General features: G+C 39.6%; 1 protein-coding gene across 1 annotated transcript in view; it reads left to right on the top strand.

Moving 5' to 3' along the window:
* Nucleotides 1-11826, top strand: part of LOC123465707 (sulfotransferase 6B1-like) — a 45772-nt gene extending 33946 nt beyond the window's left edge. The window contains exons 6-8 of the mRNA XM_045165513.1: nt 2752-2846; nt 2999-3185; nt 10502-11826. Coding sequence (XP_045021448.1) covers nt 2752-2846; nt 2999-3185; nt 10502-10620 — 401 coding nt within the window. The 3' untranslated portion in view covers nt 10621-11826. The remainder of the gene's footprint in view (nt 1-2751; nt 2847-2998; nt 3186-10501) is intronic.
* Nucleotides 11827-24243: the final 12417 nt, after the last annotated feature.

Raw genomic sequence — 24243 nt, 5'->3', positions numbered from 1 at the left:
GTCCTCCAGGGGATCTTCCAAACTTAAAGTAAGTCTTTACAATTCAAAGGACAGGATAGGAGCTCTCTAAGTCTTTACAATTCAGAGGATCCTAGAAATTAGCCCTAACTCTACATTTATCCCTGCTAACTTAATTTTTAGAAAAGAGAAAGTAAACCTGGCAGGCAGGGATCCAGAAGACTGATTGACATGGTAAAAACTGATGTTCTACAGGCTTTTCCTAGTCGTGCCCACAAAACTCAGTTTTGGAATGACAAAAAGAGCCCCCTCTTGATCATTTCAGGGCAGGTTTTCTTTTAATTCACAATTAAATAAACACTTGCAAGCATACATATATTCAGTTGGTATCCCCGCAGGTGGGTGTCCATTTGGGAGCTATTTGGCCTTTGAGGCACAATTTCCTGCTATCAGCTTGACACCCTAATTTATTTATGATATAAGATCTGATCAGTTTTCTGAGGACAGTGTGATGGATTGGATTCATGCTGCTTCTGAGTCCAGCTCTCCAAAGTAGGTCAGTTCAACTTTTATTTGTGTCTCAGTTTTCTCCTCAATAGTCTAAAATCACCATCTACAAGATGACCCATCTTTTTGTCATGTGTCCCTGGAAGAGTAATATTTACTTAATGGTTGTAGGGAGAATGGTTGTAGTGGGGTTCCCTTGCTCTTTGGAGCTGAATAATTCTGTCTCTTATTTTACTAGCAAATGGTTTGTTTAAAACATACATCACCACCTTGTTTGTTTTTATTTTTTTCAATTTAAGTCAAATATAACAAAAACCCAGCCACCTACATTTTCCTTTGAGCTCCCTGCTCAAAGCCCTCTGTGGTCCCTTCCCACAAAATGCACTGGTATGCCTTAAGATTCCAAGTCTCAGTGAAGTAAAAAACAACTCCAATAACATTTTTAGGATTATCACTTAAGAGCAATGAGATCTGGATAGCAGGAGAATGCACCAGAACATCTGAGCTGTACCAAGAAGCCAGAGGGGCTCAATGTGTCCACACTGATACCAAGTACGGGTTCAGGTAGATTCCAGGTACTTTCTGGTGTCCTGCCAGCTACACCATGCATATTGATGAAATGTTGATTAACAGTCAATCTAAGAAGTGGAAATTTTCATTCAAGCCAGCCTGAAGATTATCACTCATGAGACAGTTATTTCAGAAAGCTCTGATGACTATTTTGCCCCTTAGAGGTCAAAGCACAGTTTTGAAACCAAGGATTATATGTCAAATTAGGTATTATTGACAGTTGACACGATCCAGATCTACAGGTACAAAGTGAGTGGTGGGTTATGAGCCATCATAACCCCTTACAAGATTAAGGGGGAAAATTATTTCCTAAGGATTTGTGACCCTTTATATGTTTAAGAAGGAATGCTACCACCTAAGGAGGCCAGCTGAATGGAGATGCACAATATATTCTAAAGGGAAGGGAGGAGAGCCGAATGGACAGAGAAAGCAGTGTATGTTAAAATTTTTGTCTTGTCATAAAAACTGAATTTTATCTCATCAGAGGCATGGAAATATGTATATGTAGTATTTTATCTATTTATTTATTTTAAAATATTCATTTGGTGGCACTAGTAGTAAAGAATCTTCTTGCCAATGCAGGAGACACAAGAGATGTGGGTTCTATCCCTGGGTCAGGAAGATCCCCTAGAGTAAGAAATGGCAATCCACTCCAGTATTCTTGCCTGAAATAGTCCATGGACAGGAGGAGCCTGGCGGGCTACAGTCCATGGGGTTACAAAGATTCGAACATGACTGAGCACATAGTCACTTATTTTTAATATTTATTAATTTATTTGGCTGCATCAGCTTTAGCTGAGGCACATGGAATCTTTGTTGTGTCATCGTGCAGGATCTTACATTGCCCCACCCAAACTCTCTACTTGTGGAGTGTGGGTTCAGTAGGAGTGGTGTGCAGGCTTCATTGCTCCGAGGCATGTGGAATCTTCGTTCCCCAACCAGTGATCAAACCCCTGCCCCCTGCGTTGTAAGGCATATTCCTAACTACTGAACCACCAGGGAAGTCCCATATGTAGTATTTTAAATGACTATATTTTATGCTTTAGATTGTCAAGCTAGTCAACTTTTCTGTGGTGAGAAGTTGCTCACTGTTTGTTTTCAATCATCATCACTTAGAGGTTATTTTGTGTGATAATATTTTACTTTCAAGCCTTAGAGATTTTTAAGGCTGTCAATTTAACAAAACAATAAAGAGAGCATATCAACTACAGAGAAATCCCTAAGACGGTATTTTTCAGCCTTGAACTGTGAATAGAATTTTCAGAGGAAGTTTGTAAAGTTTTTGCATTAAGAATTTATCGTTATGAAACACATGTCACTTTACAGGAAGAAAATGATAAATTCTCATTTTTCCCCGTATTTCTCCCAAGATCCAAAGTATCAGAACACAATTCTTGGGAAAAAATGTATCTTTCTAGTTCTGCTGTCACTTCTGATGATAAAAGAATATTTATTAGAAATAAGAAAAAAAACCACAGCCCAATTAAGAGGTGACCACCCAGCTTCATTTCACAATAGTGTATTTATTAATAGTTAAAATGGTGAAACTGAGCTCTCTGAAGGAAACTCTTTCACTCTAGAGTCTAGTATGTGTGTACCTTACATTGACTACTTCACCGAGGTGGGAAGAACCCAGGGATGCAAAGCTATAATGTGTAATGAAAGCTTTTTATTAAATGTGTTATTTAATATTAACACAACTCACTTTTCTTCTAGTTGTATATGGATCCTGGTTTGATCATGTTTTAAGCTGGGAAGAACACAAAAATGCTAAGAACATTTTAATTATATCCTATGAAGAGATGAAGAAAGTAAGCCTTTTCTGCCATTTCAACAATGAAAATTTAAGTAAAATTAAAACAGGAAATCAATCAATGAACCCCATTTTCAGATTTCAGAGAATGAATTTTATATTTTGATGAGTTACACTTTGTGTATATTTATTTATTTGCTGTTTGCTCAGGATCCTTCTAAAAACATAAAGAAAATAGCTACTTTCCTCAGTTTAAACATGACTGACAGTGAGATTAATCAGATTGTTTGGAAAACATCATTCACTGAAATGAAAAATAACACAGCCAAAGAAAACTGTGATCCAAATCACACCATCTGCGCCCTCACTTCTAACAGGAACCTGGTATTTAGGAAAGGTAAGTCAGAGATGAGATGCTTTGCCTGGATTTATATTTGGAAGTAGTTACATTTTGCCATTTTTAATGTCTCGTTTCACCTTTGTTCACCCCATACCTTGCACAGCAGATTGTGCATTGTTATCCCTCAGTAAAGGTTTATTAAGTAAAATTCTTGAGTTACATTCTTTCCAGATGTTGAGATTCCCAGGCCCAGTTAGGAACCAACCGAGAGATAGACACAGGTGTCAAACAGATGGAAGTGATAGAGTAACTTGAAGAACGTGCTTCAGGTCTGCAGCCTAGTGTGACTGCTCATAATGGATCCTGAATTTTACAAACATGCGCCCTTAGTCATAGCCACTCCAGTGTAGTCCTGACCCCTGCTGGCACAGAACACTCAGAGTGTGGTACAGAGCAGTACCTGACACATGTTTTCTCTAGGAGAGAAAAAAGAGCTGATGGATGTGACCAGGGCATTTTTCCAACCTCACCAATCAATCAACTTGCCCTGCAGAAGTAAGGAAGAGGTGGAGAGAAAAGCTGGGATCGTTATCTGGGGATATTCCTCTGCCTGGAAGCACAGAGGGCACATGTGCTCAGTCGTGTCTGATTCTTGTTGACCCCATGGACTGGAGCCCACTAGGCTCCTTTGTCCATGGAATTTTGCATCAAGAATACTGGAGTGGGTTGCCATTTTCTGCTCCAGGGGATCTTCTTGACCCAGGAGTCAAACCCTCATCTCTTATGTATCCTGCATTGGTAGGTAGATTCTTTACCACTGAGCCACCTGGGAAGCCAGAAACACAGAGAGAAGGAAATAAACCTCCACGAATTCCTAACATTTTACTTAGAAACAGTTTGGGTACACCTGGATATAGAATTATTTTGAAATCCTTGTGTATTTTAATCCACATCTGGGAGGAAAATGTTTTAACATTTTTCATATTTTTCATAACTTACAAAAACAAAATTCTTTGCATCTATATACTCAGATTTCTTACTAAAACACACACATTTATTTGTTCTTTGCCTCAGCTGAGTATGTTGCTTAGTCACTAAAGTCATATCTGACTCTTTGCAACCCCATGAACTGTAGCCCACCAGGCTCCTCTGTCCATGGGATTTCCCTGGCAAGACTACTGAGTGGGTTGCCATTTCCTTCTCCGGGGGATTATCCTGACCCAGAGATTGAAACCGGGTCTCCTGAACTGCAGGCAAATTCTTTTACCACCAAGCCTATCAGTTCAGTTCAGTTCAATCGCTCAGCCGTGTCCAACTCTTTGCGACCCCATGAACTGAAGCATGCCAGGGCTCCCTGTCCATCACCAACTCCTGGAGTTCACTCTAACTCTTGTCCATCGAGTCAGTGATGCCATCCAGCCATCTCATCCTCTGTCGTCCCCTTCTCCTCCTACCCTCAATCCCTCGACCATCAGAGTCTTTCCAGTGAGTCAACTCTTCGCATGAGGTGGCCAAAGTATTGGTGTTTCACCTTTAGCATCAGTCCTTCTAAAGAGCACCGAGGACTGATCTCCTTTAGGATGGACTGGTTGGCTCTCCATGCAGTCCAAGGGACTCTCAAGAGTCTTCTCCAACACCACATTTCAAAAGCATCCATTCTTCATTGCTCAGGCTTCTTTATAGTCCAACTCTCACATCCATACATGACCACTGGAAAAACCATAGCCTTGACTAGATGGACCTTTGTTGGCAAAGTAATGTCTCTGCTTTTTAATACGCTGTCTAGGTTGGTCATAACTTTCTTTCCAAGGAGTAAGCGTCTTTTAATTTCATGGTTGCAGTCACCATCTGGAGTGATTTTGGAGCCAAAAAAATAAAGTCTGACGCTGTTTCCACTGTTTCCCCATCCATTTCCCATGAAGTGATGGGACCAGATGCCATGATCTTCGTTTTCTGAATATTGAGCTTTAAGCCAACTTTCTCACTCTCCACTTTCACTTTCATCAAGAGGCTTTTGAGTTCCTCTTCACTTTCTGCCATAAGGGTGGTGTCATCTGCATATCTGAGGTTATTGAGATTTCTCCCGGCAATCTTGATTCCAGCTTGTGCTTCTTCCAGCCCAGCATTTTTCATGATGTACTCTGCATATAAGTTAAATAAGCAGGGTGACAATATACAGCCTTGATGTATGTACTCCTTTTCCTATTTGGAACCAGTCTGTTGTTCCATGTCCAGTTCTAACTGTTGCTTCCTGACCTGCATACAGGTTTCTTAAGAGGCAGGTCAGGTGGTCTGGTATTCCCATCTCTTTCAGAATTTTCCACAGTTTATTGCGATCCACACAGTCAAAGGCTTTGGCATAGTCATTAAAACAGAAATAGGTGTTTTTCTGGAACTCTCTTGCTTTTTCCATGATCCAGTGGATGTTGGATTTGATCTCTGGCTCCTCTGCCTTTTCTAAAACCAGCTTGAACATCTGGAAGTTCACAGTTCACATATTACTGAAGCCTGGCTTGGAGAATTTTGAGCATCACTTTACTAGTGTGTGAGATGAGTGCAATTGTGTGGTACTTTGAGCATTCTTTGGCATTGCCTTTCTTTGGGATTGGAATGAAAACTGACCTTTTCCAGTCCTGTGGCCACTGCTGAGTTTTCCAAATTTGCTGGCATATTGAGTGCAGCACTTTCACAGCATCATCTTTCAGGATTTGAAATAGCTCAACTGGAATTCCATCACCTCCACTAGCTTTGTTCGTAGTGATGCTTTCTAAGGCCCCCTTGACTTCACATTCCAGGATGTTGGCCAACTCATGTGTTGACAGACCAGATATTGTTTTAACTTTACAGATTACTTTTGTCCTCTTGGGTCATTCATTTAAAAATTTCCTTAGAGTTGCAAGAATGAGGGCTAGGAGAAAGGAATATTTATTTACCAATATTTACTAATAAACTATTTTTGAATGTTTACCAAATGTTTATTAATAAACTATTTTCTAAAAATGTTACCTAATATTTATTAATAAACTATCAGGTTTATTAATTGAATAGGTTTCAAACATTGAATAAAATACAGACCTGTCATTCAGTAGATCATAATCTAGATAGTAATATAAGGTAATGACAAGTATACTAGTAAAATATGAGCAAAAGTGAATCTACATGGATAAAGGAGAACATGTTTGCCTAGCAAAATAGGTGAAGAGATCAGATCTGAAACTGAGAGCATATGCAAAATTTTACTAGGAAAATGCCAGGAGGAAATACATTCCATCAAGAGCCAACAGCAAGAAGAAAACCTCAGAACCACCATGGAATTGGATGGTATCTCCTAGAAGGAGCAGGTAGTGCCATGTGCTAAAGTGGTGGTGGTGGTTCAATTGCTCGGTGGTGTCCCACTCTTTGCGATCCCGTGTACCCAGACTCCCCTGTCCTTCATCCGCTCCCAGAGTTTGCTCAACTTATGTCCATTGAGTCAGTGATGCCATCCAACCATCTCTTCCTCTGTCATCCCCTCTCCTCCTGCCTCAATCTTTCCCAGTAACAGGGTCCTTTCCAATGAGTTGGCTCTTTGCATCAGGTGGCAAAAGTATTGGAGCTTCAGCTTCAGCATCAGTCCTTCCAATGAAAGTTCAGGGTAGATTTCCTTTAAGATTGACTGGTTTGATCTCCTTGCTGTCCAAAGGACTCTAAAGTGATAGATGATACATAAAGCAGAATGAGAGAGAGAAATATTATGGCCAGAGAGTAAAAATCTCTGATGGACGCCATGAGGTCTGTTTGCTGTTTTAAGAATGGACCTGACATAGTCAGACCTGTTTGCTAGAAAATTAATAGAACCAGAGTTGAAATTGATTAGAATAGAGTGAAAGCAGAAGCAGAAAGTGCAGTTAAAAGGTTGTTGTAATGGTGCAGGTAAGAAACATCGAGGGTCACAATTTGGATAGTGGCATTGAGACACTGATGGGTGCTGCTCAGCTGAGAAGTCAGTTTAGGAGCCATCACCAGACTGTGGAATTAGGTAAAATTGTTCAGGGTGAGTGGGAGGAACTAGTGAAGAAAGGATAGACATGGGAAATCCCAAGAACCCTGACATTAACAGCCCAAGACAAGCCAAGAAAAGAGATCTGCCAGAATTAGTAGAAAGAAAAACCAGGGTTAAACATGACCATTTGTTTAGCATTTGTGAATTCTGAGAATGCAGTTTCTATAGCAGTGGAGATGAAAACCACATTGAGGTGGAGGTTAAAGAGATAAGAGATTAAACAAGAGGAGCAGAAGCGAAAGACCACTCTTAAGAAGCAGAAGAATGGAGGACAGTATTGGAAAGATATCAAAGCAGGGTGGGGAGAAGGGTTAGAAGAAGAGGAAGAGATGATAAAGGGAAGACAGAACATAGAAAGGGATGCACGAAGAAAAGAGTAGAGAGAAACAGGAAGGCACTCGGAGGGTCAATGGTAAAGAGAATGCTGAAAAATAAGGAAGTTCTGATCCTTAGTCCAGTACTTCTGTTGACGTCTTTTATCTTTGCCCTTTGAAATCTGATTAGCAATACTCAGTATTCACATGGCTTATCCTGCAACCTTGAGAAATTTTACTCCAATGAGTTAATCTCTGACTTGCCAACTAGTGACCCTAGCAAATATCACCAGGTGAAACCATATCAACATAACTGTAACTAGCAACAGTAATTCTAACACGTTTAAATTCTCCCTAAAAGTAGTTTCCTTATTTTATATATATATATATATATATTAAAAAAAAAATAAGTAACAGTGGAAACAGCCTCTCTGAGACTAGTCCCCCTCAGGGCCAATTAGTAAATTAGGATTATATGAGGAATTATACACAAGGATGGGTCAATAGAGACCATTCACTTCATTTCTTGAATGGCTGGATGGAGAGTGAGTGAGTGGGGAATCCATCCTTTAAAAATAATCATTTCAACCAAATGACTAAAGTTATTGATTCAGACTCTGTGATGAACAGAGCCATTCCTTACTTTTCAGAGGGGAATTTGTGTCTGCAGTTGTCTTTGAAGTCGGAAATGGAACTGATATTCTAGAAAATTACTATGGTGGCCACAGTGATAAGGTGATAAGGAAGGGTACAGCATAGTTCACAGAAGTGTCAGAAGTCCAAAGGCTCATACACACTAAAACTTAGGGGGAATATCACAGGAGGATAGAAATATATATGGACAGGATGCATGTTGCAATATTGCTTATAACAATGAAAACCTTGGATGCACTTACATGGCACTTAATATATTTAGTCAGAAATTTAAATCTATTAAGTTACATTCATGTTTATGATGGAGTCACCAAAACTAGAAATGCTAGATGAAGAATAGCCACTGTTTATTGAGCACTTATTCTATGCCAGGAACATTATTTGATTTATCTAAAACTTGGAAACAGACTTTTAGGATGCTGTTCATGTGATTTTATTGAGACACCAGGCATCTGAATAACTTATCCAATATCACACCACTAGTAGTTGGCAGAGTCAAGATTAGAACCCAGATGGTATTATTCTATTCAGGATAACTTTCATTGTAGGTGTACAAATAGTAATATTGGAAGATGGCCAAAGTAGAATGAGAAAAGTAGGTTATAATTGTATGATTTTAAATGCAGTTTATATGCTTATATATGTTTGCAAAGAAAAGCATCTAGAAGAATGCATGCTAACCAATTTATCAGCCATGTGAGTTGGGTGTATTTTCTTGATTTTTATCTTCTTTTGCTTATAGGTATGTATTTTCTGAAACATATATATTATTCTTTAAATTTTTTTTATTTAAAAAAGTAGAAGAAAGAGTAAAAGAATAAATCAGAAACCAAGCACACAGAAGTCAGGTCAAATGTAAAAAGAAAGACAATAATGGTTCAGGTGAATTAATATAAGAAGCCAGAAAGGAGAGCCAAGAAGGATGAAAGAATATTAGTAAATTGATAGCATTAACACTGCTCTCCTAAGGGCCAGGCACCTTGATCTCATGAAGTTGACTTTGTGCCCCAACTGATGATGTATTTCAGAAGCAATACCATTTCCTGACTCTGGGATCTTCTATCTCTGATATGACTCTCTTTCCTTTTTCTTCTCCCTCAAACAGAAGAGTTCCACTTTACTTCTTAAACTCAATCTTCTGAACCAGGAATCAACAACACCCAAAATTTCTTAGGTTGTTACCTGTTTCTTTGCTGTAGGTGACATTGTCTGACATTCAGTCAAGCCATGGGTTTTGAACACCCACCATGTGGTCAGCACCTGACTCAGTACTACATTACTGTAGTAATGCATTACTGTCCCTAACTTGACAGAGTGTATAAACTAGTTGGAGAGAAAAGATTATAGAGAATAATATAAGACAGTCTATGTACATGCATGCTAAGTCACTTCAGTTGTGTTTGACTCTGTGTGGCCTTATGGACTGTAGCCTGCCAGGCTCCTCCATGCATGGGATTCTCCAGGCAAGAATATTGGAGTAGGTTGCCATGCCCTCCTCCAGGGGATCTTCCCAACCCAGGGATCAAACCCATGTCTCTTATCTCACCTGCATTGGCAGGCAGGTTCTTTACCAATAGCACCACCTGGGAAGCCCAAGACAGTCTGTAATGAAGGGATACAATGATGTATTTTGAGCTCCAGTGCACCTAGACTAGACCCCAGGGATGAAGCCTGGGGCCAAAGTGGCAAAGGACCGTGATCCACCAGGTCAAGGATTGAGGTTTGGTGTAGTGTGTGTGATGGAGGTGAGAAGGGCAGTCTTATGGGGTTGATGCAGTGGCCAAGGCTTTAAGGGTGACTCCAACAATCAGGAGAGGCCGAAAGACCATGTGATGTGTATGTCTTATTTCGATTTCAGGACACCTTATATTGAAAGTAAGGGTGTCTTACAAGTAACTTGGTATTGTAGCCTTTTTTTTTTTTAACTTTCTGTAACCAATTTTGTGAAGGAAAATTTCCTAAAATGAGACCAGTGAACCACCCCTATAGTATGTTATCAGCCCTGTTACGACTGCAGAGGTGAAGAGGTAGAAAAATAAATGAAGCAACATTGTGTCCACTTTGCTTTCTGTTTGTATTAAATGTAGGTGAGATCCTTCTTTGCCTGCTATAGTAAAACCTAGGGTATTTATATATTTTTATTTCCTTTCCAAGAAATAACTTTTCAAGCTATACAAATTAATATGCAATTACTGAAGAAATTAGAAATGACAGATAAGCAAGTGAAGAAAAGAATAGTTCCCCACCATCTTAGCAGCAAGAGATAAAATTATTCACATTTTCTTATAAATCTTACAGTTTCCTTTTGTACATACTATACATTTAAATTGGTTCTTGTCTGATTTCTTTCTAATTTTTTTCAGGGGCAGTGGGTGATTGGATAAACTACTTCACTTCAAAGCAGAAGCAAGTATTTGATGAACTATTCACAGAGAAAATGAAGCATAGTGAACTAGCAAAACACTTTGGAGATTACTCTTAATATAAATGGGAAATGAAACCAATTTCCATTTTATGCAAGGCAGTGCTTGGGGAATACATAAATATTTTTCACCAGTGTGGAAAGCAGATATTTCTTGCAGTGAGAAACAGACACCTTATGAAAAAGTGTCATGTGTGAGAGACAATTATTAGCCTATTTGGGGATAGATAATTACTAATAAAAGGAAGTATACAATTTTTGCATGGCTGAATTATATGTCTGCTTTCAGGATGTTCATAAGACAAGGAGATTACTTTTATTTAGAGATAGAATATTACTGTGGGTGTTCTAGAAGCTGCATTAATGTATAGCAAAAGAGGTGTGGGGTTAACCAAAATAACAAATGTCTGAGAAGAAATTATTTTCTGCCTATTTAGACCATCATGACCTCTAGATAAACATTTTTTATTTCAACATTCCCCAGTGTCTATGTAAAAATATTCTCCAGTGTCATACAATGACAGACATCATTTTATTAAGGAGAGAACTCTTAATAGATTATATTAAATGATAGTCTGGTATATTAGTGAGGATGAAGAATGAAAAAATATTCTTTAGCTTTAAATTCACACTGGCTTGACATTCCAGTATTTTATCTTTAATAAAGTCAAATTACAAAATGTCTTACTTTTCATTTTGAATAGTATGTTTCCTTGAATTATTTATGATTTTTTACAGTATTTTGAATATGTAGGCTTTCTCCCAGAAGCATTTCTAGCATTAGCACAATCTCCATAATTTTCTTCTGTAATGAATATTATTCTGTAGCTTTAGCCTAGAGGACATTGTAATGAAATTTCAGTGAACTTATTTTAGGATTATCACCTAAATGACAAAAGACAAGTTTTGAATATCTATGATACATTGTTTACACCTTGGCCGTATTATCTAATTCAAGGCTAAATGGAAAATCAAAACTGTGTACTGTATATGACTCTGAGCTATAAATGCAAAGCCATGGATTGAGTTAGTTAATTCAGCCAAACACTTTGATTCTGTATCTCAATGTATTGTTAATCATTTTTAGTAATTTTGGAGTCTTTGTGGCAAGTTTATCACAATTCAATAACCATTAGCTTTTGATCAGTCTTCTCTATAGACATACTTGTTATGAATAAAATGTTTTCTTTTGGACTTTATGCAAAAAGCATTTTTGCATAATTTTTTTTTTCAAAATTAAACACTTACAGAAATCTACTTCAACACCTCCCTTTCCTAAATAAATAAGGTTAGTGAATGAGAAAGGCAATCAGGTATGATTTTGGTCAAGTCCTTATCTTCATGTTGGAACTAAATTCATACTTAACTTTCCCTGATGTTAATGTACAGAGAATGACTAAGTCATCGGAGTAATGCAAAGGATTAGAGACTGGCAAGAGGAGAAGGCAATGACTGTGGTCTTCAAGGCACCAAATTCCATGAGGCTGTATCATCTTCTCATGTTGAGATGATCACTGAGGGACTTCCCTGGCGGTTCTTCAAGGCACCAAATTCCATGAGGCTGTATCATCTTCTCATGGTGAGATGATCACTGAGTGGCTTCCCTGGCGGTCCAAAGAGTACGACTTCTCCTTCCAGTGCAGAAGGTGCAGGGTCGATCCCTAGTCAGGAAGCTAAGATCCCATATGCCTTGTAACCAAAAAAACAAAAACGTAAAACAGAAGCAGTATTGCAACAAATTCAAGAAAGACTTTAAAAAATGGTCCATGTCAAAAAAAAAAAAAACCATCACTGAGATGGAGAGAATGGAAATAGGACTTTATTTGATATGTTTGGGATCATTGTAATCCAGTTTTGTCAGGAAATTGTTTAAGATCAATTAGTTAAAGTTATAACTAAGAGCCTTGATTCATTCATCACCATCAGTCAGGTAAGAAAAGTTTTTGGAGCATATTCTATGTTCCAGGCCTTATTGTAGACTCTAGGGACACATGGTGAACTTGAAAACGCTCTCAAGATGCCTACATTCTAAATATATAATTTTAAAAAAAAAATTTTGAGATATGCCATGTACCAAAATGTTCTCTAAAGGAGATAAAATAAGGCAATGTAGCAAACAGTGACTGCAGAGAGGCCTTAGCTGCATGTTGGGTTGAGGACCCTGAGGAGGCAATGTAGGAGATTCAATATGAGTGATGAGTGGGGCTCCCTGGGCTTGGAGGCATGGCAAGGAATTTGTATTTTGTGCTAGATGGGGGATTTCCCATAGAGGAGTGAAACATCCTGATGGATCCTTTCACAAGATCAATCTGATGACTAGATGGAGGATGGACCTTGGGTCAAGGTAAGAGGCAGGTACAAATGCCTGGTACAGGAGTGTAGGTCAGGGAAGAGGGACTCATGGATAATGTAGCAGTGGGAATGGTGAAAAATGGTCAATTTTAGGATATAACATGGATATTGAAATAGCTTACCTGTTATAGAAATGAAAGACAGAAAGGAATAGAAGATGAAGCCTAGATTTTTAGCTAACCAGCTGAGTATCTGAGAAACTTTTTATTTAGATGAAGATTTGATAGCTGCATGATTTTGGTGGTGGCAATTGGGGGAGCTAAGGATCAAGACCTCTGCTTGGACCATGCTATTGGAAATGTCTATTAGATACCAGGTAACAGGTAGGATAAGGTATGAAATTAAAAGATGCTTGCTCCTTGGAAGAAAAGCTATGACAAACCTAGACAGCTTATTAAAAAGCAGAGACATTACTTTGCTGACAAAGGTCTGTCTAGTCAAAGCAATGGTCTTTCCAGTAGTTATGTATGGACGTGAGTGTTGGACCATAAAGAAGGCTGAACACCAAAGAATTGATGCTTTTGAACTGTGGTGTTGGAGAAGACTCTTGAGAGTCCCTTGGACTGCAAGGAGATCAAACCAGTCCATCCTAAAGGAAATTAGTTCTGAATATTCATTGGAGAGACTGATGCTGAAGCTGAAATTCCAGTACTTTGGACACCTGATGTGAAGAACTGACTCATTAGAAAAGACCCTGATACTGGGAAAGATTGAAGGCAGGAGGAGAAGGGGACAGCGGAAGATGAGATGGTTGGATGGCATCACCGACTTGATGGACATGAGTTTGAGCAAGCTCCGGGAGATGGTGAAGTACAGGGAAACCTGGCATGTTGCAATCCATGGGGTCTCAATGAGTTGGACATGATTGAGCAGCAAAAATAAAGAAAATCTCTCTGATGATTGTGGTGCTGTTCCCAGGATCCAATAGGGTGATTTAAGAAGGTGGGGAAAAATCCCACAGTCTAGATTTGTGTGGGAGATACAAAGGCAAACGCCTATCCTATGACCGCACTTTCTGTTTCAAATATATCATTTAAGTGAATGTGAAAAAAAAAAAAAAACCCAAACCCTGGTCCTGCTGAACGTGTGCTAGTGGAGCAGACAAGTGAGCTGAGCTTTTATCCCCCCATGTCCCTCCTCCTTTTCTGCCGCTCCCTCAAAATACTTTGTGAAAGGCAGTATTTGACAAAACTGTAAAATAAAAGCATTGCCAAAAAAAAGAAGGTGGAGACATGGAAGGCTGGGCCCACTTAGAAGATTTACCGAGCCTCTCGTAAAAGAGCGTCTGCGTGGTGATGGCTATTGCTGGAGATGGACTGTAGGCTAATGGCCACTGGTGGTTTCACCATTTCAGAGATAAGTTCTGGATCTCTCCCCCTGAACTCTGACCCACACCACATTGCTCCTTCACTTCCTTGAACCTGACAAAACAACTTCTATCCATTTCCTCATCCAAATTGCTCCCCACTACTCCCTTATGGATTCCCTTGTCTTTTTTTTTTTTTTTTTTTGCTCTTTTTCCTCCATTTCTCTGCTCTACCCTTTCCTCTCTGTAGTTAATACATCGCTGCCGGATCCTAATGATCTTTCTCAGGTTTCATTGGAAAAGACCCTGGGAAAGATGCTGGGAAAGACTGAGAGGGCAGGAGGAGAAGGGGGAGACAGAGGATAAGATGGTTGGATGTCATCACCGACTCAATGGACATGAGTTTGAACAAGCTCCAGGAGATGGTGAAGGACAGGGAGGCCTGGCCTGCTGCAGTCCATGGGGTCGCAAAGGGTCGGACACGACTTAGCGACTGAACAACAACAGGTTCATTAGGAGGCACTGTCTCATTTCCATGTATTTGTTTGTGCCTTAGAGGCCTTTCACCCCATTATTGGTTTAACACCAGCTCTGAGAAACTCTTCTCTGAAACTCCCCTTTCTCTGCCCCATTGTTTTTCCTTTCTTCCTCATTGGCTCTTCAGTGACCCTTTACTTATATAGTACTTCCCACACTTAATAATTCAGGCTTTGTATTACTAGGTAAATTATATTATAGTTTATAAGTTCCCTGCCAGTTAGAGTCCATGGCCTGTCCATTTTTGTATCCCCTACAACACCTAGCCCTTGACATCACTCATCATGAAGGTGTAACTAACGTTGGTTGTCAATTGGATTTATGGACCAGTTTAATTTTACATCTTCCGGGAAATTCAGTTACAGTATCGTTATCCACTTTGGTCCTATTTTTGTATTCTCCTGTTACTCCATGCTTGCATTAGTCAATTTTGTTTATACTTATTTCCTTCAATTATTACTTAAGTATTTCACATTAGGCAAGTCTTTCCTTCTCAATTTTATAGTAGACTTACAAAGAGCTTGTCAAAAGCTTCTTCAGTAACCGATGCAGTGTTGATCTCAGAAATTACTCAGTAAGGGTGGTTTGAATGAATTAATGAATGAATGATTTAAGGAATGAAAACACATTCCTGTCTATCTACCTGCTCAGCAGTAGGCGTGAATGCCTAAAGTCATATTTAATTCTTTGCTTTTCCACCACCTTCCACCTCAAACCAGTCAAAAAATACTATTGATTCTTGCTTTTCAGTCTCTCTTAATCTATTCTGCATGCAATGAAAGACTTTGTCAATCTTCCCTCAAACATTAAATAAGTAAAGATAAGTTATAAATGGTAAGAACAGCTTACCACCTATAGGGTAACTAAATCTCCTGGAGAGGTCTGGGGATCCACACAATGTGTGTGTGCTTTTAGCCTTTCCTTGTTTTTGTTTTTGTTTGCAATTTTTCCTTGTCATATGTAAGACTATAAAACAGAAATATTTTTGTCTTTAGCAGCTCTTTCACACACTAATAAAATATCAATTGAAAATCAATGTCAAAGAGGAATCCTGTAACCTTTAACTATAATATTCACATTGGTTTATTAAAAGAATTCTTGATCCTTTATCTAAATGCACAAATACAGATCTCGATGGAATTTTCTAAGGAGTTAGCAGAGGAAGAAGTAGGAAATGGCTCAATGGTTACTTTGGATGAAAACCTATGTAAAACATCAATAGCTAAGGAGTCTTCAGTCCACCTAATCATCCCTCCCTACCACCAGCAGCCAATCTGGAAACTAATTAGAGCCTGCAGGGTTACTTGGCGGCTGTGTTCCACTTGGATAAGGACAGTTCTCTTTATTACCCATCTGAAGTGTGAAGTAATCTCACACTATAACCACTATAGCAGGGTTGGGTAAATAAACTTGGGCATTTTTTTTTCCAGTTTATTTACAATACAATCATTTAGTAGTTTAAAATCTTCATGACTATTGGTATATAACTGTGAGGGTTTATTAATCTTTAACTGTTGACTGGCTGTATGATCATTATCCCTAGGAAGAAAAGGAGGATCTCAAACTAATTAATAACAGGAGTAGAAATATGAGCCAGTTTATGTCTACAGTATATTAATATGATATTGATGATGATATTTCATCATCAGTATCATATATCATAGTGGGGTTTCCCAGGTGGCACAGAGGTAAAGAATCCACCTGCCAAAGGAGGAGATGCAGGAGACGTGGGTTTGATTCCTGGGTTGGGAAGATCCCCTAGAGAAGGAAATGGCAACTCACTCCAGTATTCTTGTCTGAGAAATTCCACAGACAGAGTAGCCTGGTGGGCTACAGTCCATGGGGTCACAAAGAGTTGGACATGACTGAGCAACTGAGCACATACATCATGCTATGCTATGCTAAGTCTCTTCAGTCATGTCCGACTCTGTGTGACCCCAGAGATGGCAGCACACCAGGCTCCCCCATCCCTAGGATTCTCCAGGCAAGAACACTGGAGTGGGTTGCCATTTCCTTCTCTAATGCATGAAAGTGAAAAGAGAAAGTGAAGTCGTTCAGTCGTGTCTGACTCCTAGCGATCCCATGGACTGCAGCCCACCAGGCTCCTCCATCCATGGGATTTTCCAGGCAAGTGTACTGGAGTGGGGTGCCATTGCCTTCTCCGACATACATCATAGACTTGGATATATATGTTTCTAAAAGTACAATTCTGCTCAGTTCAAATTTTCTATTTATTTCAATGGCTTATATTAATTTACATTATCAAATTTAATAGAAATGAGAAAATATAGATCTTTGAATGTTCTCAGTTATTTAGACTGCACCTTCATTTTGTGGAAGTTTCATAGTCCACCAGGATCTCTGCTAAGGACCCTGATGAGAGGTTCAGGCAGGCACGGAGGGAGAAATCAGAGTGGTGATAACCAGCCTGGTTAGGAAAAGAGGGCATAATTCTAAGTAATTGGCTCAAAGGAAATTTCAATTAAAAGAAATGTGAACAACTAAATCTAGCCAGGTAGTAGACAGCTGAGTTAAAAAAATGGCACAGAGAAGTTTATTCACTCCTGACAAATATTTTAAAGCCATCTGGTAAACACACAAATTAATACTGTTGATGTTACATTTGATCCAAAAGTCAGTTCAAGCCAGTCTGATCAATGTCTTATTTCATTCTTCTTTTTCTCAAATGGTAAAGGTCAACTGTATCCTGTTTTGTGAGATTTCAGCTTCTGTTTCATAACTAAGGTTATAAGGCTTCTGCAGGCAATAATAGGTAAAGTACCATTTCCGCCCTGATGATCACAAAGCTGATGTAGGAATTCCCTGAGCCTTCTATAGAGGGCAAATAAAATCAAGGACCAAGGGGGATGAGCTGCAGTGACAGGACTTGTCACAGTGCTCTTTCTATGATGCCAATCAAACCAAAGGGCCCAGGGTCACAGGAAGGACAGCTGACAAGCTCACTGGCCAGGCCTTGTTTGATACCTAGACTGTTAAGCTCCTGGCTTCAGTCAGAAGTGCTGGCTCTCTGTCTCTTTTAAATTCCAGAATAATTGCTTTACAATGTTGTGTTGATTTCTGCTGTGCGCGTTTAGTTGCTCAGTCTTGTCTGACTCTTTGTGACCTCACAGACTGTAGCTTGTCTGGCTCCTCTCTCCAAGGGATTCTCCAGGCAAGAATACTTGAGTGGATTGCCAGGACCTCCTCTAGGGGATTTTCCTGATACAGGGATCAAACCCACATCTCCTGCGTCTCCTGCATTGCAGGTGAATTCTTTACCCGCTGAGCCACCTGGGAAGCCCACCTGGGAAGTTGGTGAGAGAGTCAGTTCCTAGGCAGGTTGATAGGGAGTCTAGGGGTCCCCAAGGAGAGAGGGGTCTGGAATTCTCAAGGAGGAAGAAAGGACAAACTTTTTTTTCTTTCTCCACATTCCTTAGGATTATATAACAATAATGTATCCTGCCTAAGGACAGTCTTTGGATTAAACCTTCTGTTATCTTACAATGTAAATTACGGGAGTAGACCTGGTCTTTACAAGGATGTATCCTGCCTGAGGACAGTGTTATCTTAAAATGTAAATTATGGGAGTAGGTCTGATGAGGTCTTTACAACCTCCAGACATTCTTTGGATTATATAACCTCATTGTTAACACTAGCAAGCGGGTACTCTTTCTGCCCCCTTCTGATGCCTATGTCAGAAGCTTTCTCTATCTCCTTTATACTTTAATAAAACTTTATTACACAAAAGCTCTGAGCGATCAAGCCTCGTCTCTGGCCCCGGATTGAATTCTTCTTCTCTGGGGGCCAAGAATCCCCGTGTCTTCGCATGATTCAACAACAACCTTTCATTAGTTTCTGCTGTACAAAAACACAAATCAGCCATAAGAATATATATATATATATATATATATATATATCTCCCTTCCCTGTTGAGCCTCCCTCCCACCCCTCTAGGTTGTCGCAGAGAGCTGGGTGGGGCTCCCTGTGTTATACAGCAGCTTCCCACTAGTTATCTGTTTTACAGATAATAGTGTATATATGTCAGTGCTACTCTCTCAATTCATCCCACCCTCTCCTTCCCACATTGTGTCCACCAGTCCGTTGGGTAGGAATAGAGATGCAGATGTAGAGGTGTTGGCTCTTAAAGTTTGGCCCAGGCCTGGGTCCCTGCTATGAAATGAGAAATCTGAAATTCAAAGAAAGACAACTTCGGCAATGGTATTTACTTCTATAAAATGAGGAGACAAAAAGACCCCTCAGGGCCCATGTAAGTCAGCATCTTTCTCACGCCCTAAACCATCCTCCTTAGGGTCTCTCTCTTCCCACCTTCTCCCCTAAGGAGTGGCAAGGATGAGGCATGTGGGTGCCAGGTGTGGATAGAGGATGGAAAAAGCAGGACAGAAATGTGTTGTCATTTCCCCAGCCACATCCGGTCGTGTCTTTACTCCTACTGCAGTCTGTGTTGCTTTCTTCCTGCCACTACTTCCGGCTCTCTTATTTTTACAGGTGATGGAAGAAGGATCGAGAATCCCTTAGAATGGATTCCAGGTGGTGTTCTAGAAAGTACTGGTGAATAAGCCAGAAGATATTGCTTCTTCAGTGCTTATGGCCAGAAATGGAGGGTGGTGATTAAAAAGCCCAGTGGCAGAGCTCTGCAGGCCTGAATCTCTGTGTGTGAGCTCAGGAATGGGGTCCTTAAAGGGGCCCGGTAGACTGTCTGGGCTTCCTAGGTGGTGCAGTGGTAAAGAACATGCCTGCCAATGTGGGAGACACAAGAGACACAGGTTCTATCCCTGGGTTCGGAAGATCCCGTGGAGAAGGGAACAGCTACCCACTCCAGTATTCTTGCCTGGAGAATTCCATGGATAGAGGAACCTGGCAGGCTACAGTCCATGCCACAGTCCATATGGTTGCAAAGAGTCGGACATGACTGAGCGATTTTCACTAAAAAAAAAAAAAAAATGGTTATAAACAACTTTGATGAAGGTGTTAAGGTACCATTACATTTTGAAAACACTGTCTAGGCCTTCATCAAAGATATAATATGCTGCCCTCGGGGATGCTCTCTGTCTTGAATTCTGGTTCTTCCAGCTCCTGTAGGATCTTGGGTACTTTAACTTCTCAGTGTCTCAGCTTCTCCATCTGTAAAATGAAGGAAATAAAAGTACTTACTTTATAGAAGTTGTGAGAATTAGACAGAGAGAGGTCATTTTTATCTTGGGAATCTCTATAGTTGGTTCTAGGCCTTTAAAAAGGCAATGATTCAACTGTTTTTGTGTTCTCTTTCAGCTTTAGCCTTCCCATTCCATTTGCCAAGGCTTCCCAGGTGGCACTAGTGATAAAGAACCCACCTGCTAATGTAGGAGACATAAGATATGTGGGTTCAATCCCTAAGTTAGGAAGATCCCCTGGTGAAGGAAATGGCAACCCCCTCCAGTATTTCTTGCCTGGAGAATCCCATGAACAGCAGAACCTGGTGGCTTATGGTCCATAGGGTCACAAAGAGTCAGACACGACTGAAGTGACTTAGCACAAGATTTTCCAGTCATGATTAGAAGAAACTTCCTCTCCATGTGATCTGCTGTGAAGAAAAACTAAATGTCCTAAAATTGTATTTTACAAAGAATTTCCTCTAGTGGATATTAATGCTCAACATATGACGTTTGAACAATGAAAATACATGATTAAATCTCTAATAAAATTAATAATCATGAGATTTAATAATCTCATTAGATTTAACATTAATTAATTTCTTATTAATTAAGAAAGTCCCAGAAAAACATATACTTCTGCTTTATTGACTATGCCAAAGCCTTTGACCGTGTGGGCCACAACAAACTCTGGAAAATTCTGAACAATTCTGAAAGAGATGGGAATATCAGACCACCTGACCTGCCTCTTGAGAAATCTGTTTGCAGGTCAGGAAGCAACAGTTAGAACTGGACATGGAACAACAGACTGCTTCCAAATTGGGAAAGGAGTACATCAAGGCTGTATATTGTCACCCTGCTTATTTAACTTATATGCAGAGTACATCATGAGAAACGCTGGGCTGGATGAACCACAAGCTAGAATCAAGATTGCCAGGAGAAATATCAATAACCTCAGATACACAGATGACATCATCCTTATGGCAGAAAGTGAAGGAGAACTAAAGAGCTCTTGATGAAAGTGAAAGAGGAGAGTGAAAAAGTTGGCTTAAAGTTCAACATTCAGAAAACTAAGATCATGGTATCTGGTCCCACCACTTTATGGCAAATAGATGGGGAACAAGTGGAAATAGTGAGAGACTTTATTTCAGGGGGCTCCAAAGTCACTGCAGCTGGTGACTGCAGCCATGAAATTAAAAGACATTTGCTCCTTAGAAGAAAAGTTATGACCAACCTAGACAGCATATTAAAAATCAGAGACATTACTTTGCCAACAAAGGTCTGTCTAGTCAAGGCTATGGTTTTTCCAGTAGTCATGTATGGATGTGAGAGTTGAACTATGAAGAAAGCTGAGCACCTAAGAATTGATGCTTTTGAACTGTGGTGTTGGAGAAGACTCTTGAGAGTCCCTTGAACTGCAAGGAGATCTAAGCAGTCCATTGTAAAGGAAATCAGTCCTGAATATTCATTAGAAGGACTGATGCTGAAGCTGAAACTCCAATACTTTGGCCACTTGATGTGAAGAACTGACTCATTGGAAAAGACCCTGATGCTGGGAAAGATTGAAGGCAAGAGGAGAAGGGGACAACAGAGGATGAGATGGTTGGTTGGTATCACTGACTCAATGGACATGAGTTTGAGCAGGCTCTGGGAGTTGGTGATGGACCAGAGAAGCCTGGTGTGCTGCAGTCCATGGGGTCTCAAAGAGTCAGACACAACTGAGCGACTGAACTGAACTGAACAAATTATTTATTAGTTACTTCCAGCCAGTTGGTTAATTCTGTCTTTTTAAAATGTAAAACTGTAATGACACCGACTTTATCTTTGAAAAGATATACAAAATTGATAACCTTTAGCCAGACTGATCAAGAAAAAAGGAGAGTGCTCAAGTCAAAAAAATTAGAAATGAAAAAGGAGAAGTTACCATGGACACTACAGAAATTAAAAGGATCATAAGAGACAATGAGTGCATGCTCAGTTGCTAAGTTATGTCTGACTCTTTGCAACCCCATGGACTGTAGTCTGCCAAGCTCCTCTGTTCATGGGATTCTCCAGGCAAGAATACTGGAGTGTGTTGCCATTTCCTCCTCCAGGAGATCTTCCTGACCCAGGATTGAGCCCACATCCCCTGCATTGGCAGGCAGATTATCACTGAGGCCCCTGGGAAGCTCTCATAAGAGAATTACTACAAGCAAATATATACCAATAAAATGGACAACCTGGAAGAAATGGACAAATTCCTAGAAAAGTAAAAGCCTGAACCAGGAAAAAATAGAAAATATGAACAGATGAAATTGAAACTTTGATTTAAAAATCCCATGCAACAAAAGTCCAGAAAGAGTTGGTTTCACAGGTGAATTCTATCAAACATTTAGAGACGAGTTAATACCTATTCTTCTGAACCTATTCCAAAAAGTTTCAGAGGAAGGAATACTCATTCTATGAAGCAACCATCACCCTGATACAAAAACCAGTCAAAGATACCACAAAAAGAAGACAATTACAGTCCAGTATAAGTGATGAACATTAGCACCCTGAATCCCAAAATACATTAAAAAGATCATACACAATGATCAAGTAGGATTTATCCCAAGGATGCAAGGATTTTTTAATATCCACAAATCAATCAGTATGATAACCACATCAACAAACTGAAGGATTAAAAACCATATGATCGTTTCAATAAAGCAGAAGAAAGCTTTAACAAAATTCAACATTCATTTAGTATTAAAAAATAAACTCTCCAGAAAGTGAACATAAAATAAAACTACCTTAATCTTAATAAAGGCCATATATGACAAACCTAGAGCTAACATGACACTCAACAGTGAAAAGCTGAAAGCATCTCCTTTAAGATCAGGAACAAGGCAAAGATGTCACTCTCATGATTTTTATTCAACATAGTTTTGGAAGTCCTAGCCACAACAATCAGAGAATAAAAAGAAATAAAAGGAATCCAAGTTGGAAAAGAAAAAAAAACTATCACTGTTTGCAGATGACATGATACCATACATAGAAAATGGTAAAGATGTTACCAGAAACCTACTAGAGCTCATTAATGAATCTGATAAAGTTGCAGAATATGAAATTAACACATAGAAATTTCTTGCATTTCTATACACTAAAAATTAACCATCATAAAGAGAAATTAAGGAGATAATAATTTATATATGATATATATATATATTTTTAAAGCTAGAACTGTGATGACACCTAGTGGCCAAATGTTGACTAGTGCGTGAAAGTCGCTCGGTCGTGTCCAACTCTGTGACTCCGTGGACTATACAGTCCATGGAATTCTCCAGGCCAGCATACTGGAGTAGGCAGCTTTTCCCTTCTTCAGGGGATCCTCCCAACCCAGGAAGTGAACTGAGGTCTCCTGCATAACAGGCAGATTCTTTTTTTTTAACATAAATTTATTTATTTTAATTGGAGGCTAATTACAATATTGTCTTGGTTTTGCCATACATCGCCGCGAATCTGCCACAGGTGTACACATGTTCCGCATCCTGAACCCCCCCTCCCACCTCCCTCCCCATACAGTCCCTCTGGGTCATCCCAGTGCACCAGCCCCGAGCATCCTGGATCATGCATCGAACCTGGACTGGTGATTCATTTCACATATTATAATATAAATGTTTCAATGCCATTCTCCCAAATCATCCCACCCTAGCCCTCTCCCACAGAGTCCAAAAGACTGTTCTATACATCTGTGTCTCTTTTGCTGTCTTGCATATAGAGTTATCATTACCATCTTTCTAAATTCCATAAATATGCATTAGTATACTGTGTTGGTGTTTTTCCTTCTGGCTTACTTCACTCTGTATAATAGGCTCCAGTTTCATCCATCTCATTAGAACTGATTCAAATGTATTTCTTTTTAATGGCTGCATAATACTCCATTGTGTATATGTACCACAGCTTTCTTATCCATTTGTCTGCTGATGGACATCTAGGTTGCTTCTTTGTCCTGGCTATTATAAACAGTGCTGCGATGAAGATTGGAGTACACGTGTTTCTTTCAATTCTGATTTCCTTGGTGTGTATGCCCAGCAGTGAGATTGCTGGGTTGTATGGCAGTTCTATTTCTAGTTTTTTAAGGACTCTCCACACTGTTCTCCATAGTGGCTGAACTAGTTTGCATTCCCTCCAACAGTGTAAGAGGGTTCCCGTTTCTCCACACCCTCTCCAGCATTTATTGCTTGTAGACTTTTGGATAGCAGCCATTCTGACTGGCGTGAAATGGTACCTCATTGTGGTTTTGATTTGCATTTCTCTGATAATGAGTGATGTTGAGCATATTTTCATGTGTTTGTTAGCCATCTGTATGTCTTCTTT

This window comes from Bubalus bubalis, chromosome 4, assembly GCF_019923935.1.
Source record: "Bubalus bubalis isolate 160015118507 breed Murrah chromosome 4, NDDB_SH_1, whole genome shotgun sequence".
Classification (NCBI taxonomy): domain Eukaryota; kingdom Metazoa; phylum Chordata; class Mammalia; order Artiodactyla; family Bovidae; genus Bubalus; species Bubalus bubalis.
The sequence above is the reverse complement of the archived record's forward strand: the minus strand, read 5'-3'. Positions and strand labels throughout refer to the sequence as shown.